Genomic DNA, 7,326 nt, shown 5'->3' on the forward strand with positions numbered 1-7,326 from the left:
AGGGGGGTGATGGGGCAGGAGCATTCCCTCTAGGGATTGGAGATGGGACAGGGAGTGGAGGTGGGGAAGCTGTGGCTTGAGCTTTGAACCTGATCTCTCAACCTCAACAGGAAGACTGCACCAGCAACAACTTTCTTACGGCTCCCAATTTGGCACTCTGAAGGCCCCCTCTTTGAGAGTGGGGGGAAGGATTTTCCAAGGATAGAGGGAACTTGCAGAATCTTCTAGTTTGTAATAGGCAGTCTAAGTTTGGGAGGAGGCTGCAGGTAGACAAGCAGTTCTTGTTTCCCAGCGGAAGCCCTCGTGGTCAAAGTACCACTCAGGCTGTTGGTGAATGCCAGATGGTTTTAGATTACAGGCCTGACCTCAGTGAGCCCACAAATGATCGTATTCATCTCCTCATTCTGTTGGTTCTTGGCTCTTTGGCTCAGAAGCAAATTTCACAGGCCAGTCCCTTCAGCCAGGGTATGTTTGCACTCTTCATCACACCCCACCGCAGGCTGTGGGAAAGGAAGGAGCTGAGCTCTCCACAGTCCAGTGAGTTCAGATCCCGGTCCCAGAGTTACTGTAGAGCAAGCATGTCAAACTCAAAGGCTAACACGGGCCAAATAAACGAGGCACGCGGCCCACGGGCCACGAGTTGGACTGCTTGCTGTAGAACCTTCAGTCAGCTATTTCTCTGAGCCAGTTCAGCTGTAACATGTGGATAATAATTCATTGTTCCTCCCTGGCTTGTAGTGAAATGAAACAAGACAAAGCACCTAGCACACAGCTGTCAATGTGACTTGTGTCCTTTATCTATCACGTTTAACCTAGCAAATATGTAGTATTCTGATAAATCTGACGTCAGCTCCTTTTGCATGAGACATTCTCTGAACCTCTGTTTCCTAGATAGCTTTTAGGATCCGCTCTAGTTGCAAAAATGTGAGAGTCTGCGATTCTAAGCTAGTTCCCCACGGAGTTTCTGTGAGTCAGAGAGAAGCTCTGTTCAGCAAATCCTATGGGGCTGCAGATGATGGTACCAAACTAAGGCGTGCAGCTGCGAGCTGTGGCAGCCAGGGTGCAAGACCAGGAGAGGAAAGCCTCAGAGCCCGAGAAGAGCTGCAAAGGAAAAGACAGCTGCAAGTCTGTCCTGAGTAAATCAAAGTGTGACGTTTATTGGGCTATTTCAAGAATAACACCAGCAAGAAAACTGGAATGCAGGATACGCTTTGCCAGGAAGGATCTTAGCGGAGCTGCCTATAATAACCAGGCTTGTGGACTAGAGTCAGCCTGGCTTAAGGAAAAGGTCATAGGTTGGGGACACTCAGACCTGAGTTTTAATTCTGTCTCCACTACTTATCAGTGTTTCTGGGCAGGTTATTTAACCTCTCTGAGCCTCATTTTCCTCCTCCCTTAACAACAACAACGACCAAAAAGGTAAATAATAAAGGAAACTTTCAAGATGATTGTGGCTGTTGGGAATGTTAAAAATAACTTGATGTATTTTGGTATTCAATAAATAAGAGCTACATGACTCTGAACACACCACACTAGGGCCCCCAGGTCCTCTGGACCTGGAACCACCCTTTCTCAAATGTGTACCTGGTACAATGTAGAGAACTGATGGGTGGGGGAGGGGGAGGCATCAAGGCTGGGGGTGGGTGGGTAGAGGGGAGGAAAGAGATCAAAAGGCCTATAAATATCTGTCAAACTTTAAAATGCAAATCCCTTGCCTGTACCCCTGTTGGGACCAAATCTTCTGTTATCACCTTTCTGAGAAGAGAAAGAAAGATTAGCATAGTCTTTCTCTTCATGGAATGTTTTGGTTTGGTTTGGTGTGATTTTGTGGCCAAGCCTGAATATGTGATAAATATTTTCATTCAACCCAGATCTGGAAGCGTGAGTAGAGAGTTAAGACACTAAGGGGCATATTGTGTCATAAAGTCTTAACACCTCGTGGTTTTCTTTGTGGATTGACCATGAATTTCTTAAGAAAACGAACCCTTACTATAGCCCCTGCAATTTGCATGATACTTGGTATAGAGAACCTGCTTATGGAATACATGTATGGACAAATGAATGGACGGATACTTGTTCATTTTGAGCATAGGAAGTCATCTTCATTAGCTAGTGACCTAGTTCTCAGGAATCGCCTTGCTCTATACTTTATTGGGGTCCCCGCTGAGGGGCAGTCCACACAGGAGGCAGCTATGGCCCTCAGAGAAACTCTTAGAGATGGTCTCTGCCACCCTGTACCGGAGTGTATATAATGCCCAATACCTGACATTCACTGTGTGCCAGGTCCTGGTCCACCCCTCCCCAACCCCAACCATAAGTCAAAAACTAGAAACCTCACTCACCCTTTTCCTCCTCTTCTTTTGCCTTATTGGCCTTGTTTTCTCACAAAATTATACTTGTATGTAATGAGTGAGTGAGTTACTTTCTAGACAAAAGGATCTAACAAATGTCGCCAGCCTGGAATGCCCTCAAATACTTATCATTTGTTACTCATTCTTGGGTAAATTCACCCAATTTTAAGTCTTACCCAAGAACCTCATGGCCTTCACTCCCCCCTGTAAACTGTATCCACCATTCAAGCCTCCAATCAACTCAACTAGCAAGTCTCTGAGGACCACCTGGGTGCTCACTGACCACTCTCATCTGCATGCTGATGCCCTCTCCCTTCACCCAGCACTTAGGTGTGTTATTTGTTATCTCAAATGCAAATGAGTCTGGTGTCACAACTTAGTTATAAAGATCTTGAAAGGAGAGACTAGTTATTATTCCCTTGTACTCCGCACCATGTCTAACCAGGTGCTGGATCCATCTTAAGAATTCAATTACAACTTGTGGCACGTTGGTGGTCAAAATGTGGATTTGGGTTCAAAGCTTAACTTCATTCATTCATTCATTCATTCATCCAATAAAGTTGTATTAAATGTGTGCTACATGTTACTCATGGTTAAAAGTAGCTCAAGGGATATGACAGAAAACAAGATGAAGTTTCCTCTCATGTTGTCACTGTAGTGATAGGAGACAAAAAAACTCTAATAATTTGTGAGGAAAATAACTCAGGGTAAGAAGCAAGAGTAGAGGAGTGGGAGTCAGAGTGGGGAGGTGGCGACTTAGCATCATCACAAAAGTACTAGCTGAATGGTGAGTAGGAGCTTACTATCCAAAACCGTGTGAGAAGTTCAGGCATATGGCACAGTAAGTTCAAGAGCCAGAATGTGGAATGAGCTTGGTGTGTTTAAGGAAATGAAGTAGCTGAAGCCGGTTTGGCTCAGTGGATAGAGCATCAGCCTGCGGACTGAAAGGTCCCAGGTTCGATTCCGGTCAAGGGCATGTACCTTGGTTGTGGGCACATCCCCAGTAGAAGATGTGCAGGAGGCAGCTGATCGATGTTTCTCTCTCATCGATGTTTCTAACTCTCTATCTCTCTCCCTTCCTCTCTGTAAAAAATCAATAAAATATATTTAAAAAAAAAAAAAAGGAAATGAAGTAAAGCCAGCAGCACTGGAGCAAGGTGATCGAGGGGAAGAGTCCAGAGATGAGGTCAGGGAGACAGGTAGGGCTCAGCCACGGAGGACCTGACAGACTGTCAAGGAATTTGGAATTGACACCAAGAAGATGGGAAGCTTTTGCATGGAGGAAAGGGTGAAGGCGGTGCTGGTGTCAGAGGTGGTTTGCACTTTCTATAGATTGTCTGGCTGATGTGTGCACTACAAAGGGCGCGAGTGCTTTGAAGCAGGGAGGTCAGTTAGGAGGCGCGTTTAGTAGTCCCTGCGAGAGTAGTCCGTCAGAGTCCCTGTCCCCTTTGGAGGGAGCAATGCAACTGGGAGGAGACGAGCATACCAACTGTGTGGCCACAGGCATGTTACTTTACTTCTCTGGTTGCTTTCAAGATTAGTAAAAAATGCACTTAACTGATTACAACCGGCCCAGCCCCTTGCAGTCACTGTGCAAAGGTGACTCAAGTCAGAAATGAATGCCAAAAAGGAGCCGCTCTTAATGGACGCTCCACTGAGAACTCACAGATGACCTCATCCTGGGGACATCTGGCCCTGGTGGTTAGAGCGTCAAAGGAAGGGGGTGAAACTTCTAGATTTGGCGCCCTGGATGTCCTGCACCTCCCAGTCCTTCCTTACACCCAAACCTCCCAGCTTTCCCACTGTAACTTCTCTGATCGTTTCTTGCTTTTCTGGGGCTCCACTACTCTGATTTAGTGGCCAGTTTTCCAGAAATCAAATCAGTAGAAGTCAATGCATCTCTCTGACAGGTTGTTTCTTTAAAAGTGTCATACACTTAGATAAATGTGGAGTAGACAGAAGCCTTAATTTTTGCCAGAGAAACTGTGCAGTTAGACTACTAGCTCTGGGTTCAAATCCTGGCCCTGCTTTTTACTATATGTTGACCTTGGATAAGTTCCTTCACTTCTCTTAGCCTCATATATAAACAGGGAATTAAAAGTGCCTGCCTTTCAGTTTCTGTGGAGCAAATGTGAGGATTTTGAAAAAGTAGAAAAATGTGTGGATGTAATAGTAAACATTTAATATGTGTCATTTCTCTTCTCCCAAGATTCAGTGCTGTTTATACTATCCAATATGTTTTGTCTTTTTTCTTCATATTAGAGACAAGTTACCTTCTCAAAAAATTATACAGGTTATAATACAACACATTTTAAGAACAGTGCTTATTCACCAATGGATTTGACAAATCAAAATCAGTAATATTAAATGTATACATTAATGTTTGTTTCTCCAAAAGCTGTTTATTCTCAACATATAAATGAGAGTGAAGGGGGGAAGAAATATCATTCTCACCTATGTAGGAGAAGCATGCAGAAGCTGGGAACATTTGCCCAAGGTAGCCAGTCTCTATCAGAAATCGGACAATTACTCAGACCATTGCCTCCCACGTTAAAGAAAATGTCCTTTGGTCTGTTTCACAGGATGTAGACGGGATTGTATGGAGTCCTTGACACCTCTCATAGCACTATCCCAGCTGTGAAGTCATGGGGCCTTCACAGAGCCTGGACTTGAGACGTCTGCGTTTGGACAACCCTGTTAAAATAAGCCTTCTGGCATCTGGCATTCACAGGGTTGGCATTCTCAGTTTAATAAAAATGTAAATGACTTTAGCAATAATATTACTTTGGAGCAGTCACTGAATCCACATTGCTTTCAAATAAAACAAACAAACAAAAAAAGCAAAGAATCTGTAATCTACCTTTACATGAACGTTGAATAAATCACTCATTTTCATTTTCAAAGGACAGCACTTTGAGACTTCACTCACAGCAGGAAGGTGGATATCTGTTGAGTGGTAGATGAGTAGGAGTTAGGATGATGCAAACAGTATAGAATTCTTTCATTCGGTTTTTGATAAGAGAATTTTGCCATTTTGGGGAGGTCAACATTTTGTTTTTTGGGTCTTGGCACAGAATAATGCTGAGGAAGCTCAGGCACTTAATCCCTATTAAAGAAGTTTCGTTTGGTACTTACCAAAGAATTCTTCCGAACATTAGCAGAATACTCAGACATTATCAGCACAGAAGACTCAGCCTGATTTCTAGATGACCCTTTCCTCCAGTGCCAAACAGGCCATTTATTGAATTTATCTGGCCTGGGAATAAGTACATTGTCCACTCTGACAATCATCAGCAAAGGTCCCACTGTTTTTGACTATCCTGGGCCTGACTCTGCAGCTTGTCATTTTAAAGGCAATGTGGCAAGTCCTTTAAGGGGCTAATTCGAGCTGTTAGCTGAGCCTGATAAAAGGTTTTCCTGGCTAAGAAGGTGATAAATGTTGCCACGTTAATCTGCAGATGAAAGGAGGCTGCCTTTGGTGATATTATTTAAGCTGTTTCACCCTAAGTGCTACCAGCATAACAGGAATAGTGAGCGGTTGAGTTAGCCCCTTCACCTTCAGAAAGCAAGGCATCTCACCCTGGCATCTTCACATGACAAAGCGGGACACGTGATCAAGCTGATGGAGGGAACCATCCAACTGGATCTGATCTTTCTTGATGGAGAATGGAAGAACGAAGACCCCAAATTCACCACCAGGCAATCAGCACCCATTCACTGATGGCTTTCTGGGGCAGCCCCTCTGCTAGGGGTTAGATTCAGGAATACAAGATGCTCACAGCCTGGTACCTGAGACAAAATGCAAAACACTCGAAATAAAGCTATTTGCAGGTAATATTTTAAAAGTCTATAGGAAAGAGGAAGGGTTCTTGAGAAGCAATATAAACCCCTCTTAGAAAAAACCAGGTTTATTCTGAGTCTTGATGGATAAATAAGAGTTGGTGAAGCAGAGAATTAAACTCTGAGCATAGTGCTGGGGGATACAAAAATAAATACGATTTAACCTCTGTGTTCAGAATTCTGTCTTATCTTAAAGGTAAGTACATTTAAAAAAAAAAGAATATGCCTGCTATATAGTAGACACTCAACTAATATTTTGAGTGTATGAATTAAATGTGATAAATACTATCATGGAAGTATGCACAATTTCTTCAGGACCACAAAGAGAACAACTAATGGAATTGAATGAATTATGGAAACATAAATATTGGGAAAGGTTCTTCACTAAAGGAATTAGGAGACCTGAGTTCTAGCCCCAACTGAAGCTTTTTCCAGCTGGGTGATTTGAAAAAATTATTTTAAATTCCATGGACCTCCAGCTGGCTGTGATACATAGAAAAACATAGGGCTCTTTTACAAAGTAGTTGTTCAATAAATATATTAGGTGGCTAAATGAGTAATATATCAGCTGCAAATAATATTTGGTTTATTGAAAATATATTTTTATTGATTTCAGAGAGAAAGGGAGAGGGAGAGAGAAACATCAATGATGAAAAAGAATTATTGATCGGCTGCCTCCTGCAAGCCCCAAACTGGAGATCGTGCCCACAATCTGGGCATATGCTCTGACCAGGAATCTAACCGTGACCTCCTGGTTCATAGGTTGACCTCAACCACTGAGTCACACCAACTGGGCTGCAAATTATATGGGAATAAGCACACTGTTCTCATCTCATAAAATCCCCAGAACACCTCTAAATCTATTTAAAAAATTAAAAAAAGGACATCTCTATATTGTAAGTATTTACCTGGACTAGATGGTCCTAAACCATGGGTCGGCAAACTTTTTGACTCGAGGGCCACAATGGGTTCTTAAACTGGACCTGAGGGCCGGAACAAAAGCATGGATGGAGTGTTTGTGTGAACTAATATAAATTCAAAGTAAACATCCTATCTAATAAAAGAGAAACATGGTAATTAGCATATAACCGCTACCCTTCCCATTGGCTAATCAGGGCAATATGCAAATTAACTG

The 7,326-nt window shown here is 43.0% G+C and overlaps 1 protein-coding gene across 8 annotated transcripts in view; it reads right to left on the reverse strand.

Annotated features, from left to right (window-relative positions):
- Nucleotides 1-7,326, reverse strand: part of GEN1 (GEN1, Holliday junction 5' flap endonuclease) — a 51,185-nt gene that overhangs the window by 14,611 nt on the left and 29,248 nt on the right. For 5 of the 8 annotated variants that reach the window (XR_001514518.1, XR_001514519.1, XM_015566410.1 and 2 more), the window contains one exon: nucleotides 5,212-5,297. Coding sequence is in view for 4 of the 8 variants with exons in the window: in XM_015566410.1 (XP_015421896.1) it covers nucleotides 5,212-5,297 (86 nt within the window). In the remaining 4 variants the exon portion in view is untranslated. Of the gene's footprint in view, nucleotides 1-4,809; nucleotides 5,046-5,211; nucleotides 5,298-5,907; nucleotides 6,141-7,326 lie in introns of those variants that run through there. The other 3 variants (XM_015566413.1, XR_001514520.1, XR_001514521.1) reach the window with 3 other exon arrangements.

The sequence above is a fragment of the Myotis davidii genome, unplaced genomic scaffold, assembly GCF_000327345.1.
Source record: "Myotis davidii unplaced genomic scaffold, ASM32734v1 scaffold238, whole genome shotgun sequence".
Taxonomy (NCBI): Eukaryota; Metazoa; Chordata; class Mammalia; order Chiroptera; family Vespertilionidae; genus Myotis; species Myotis davidii.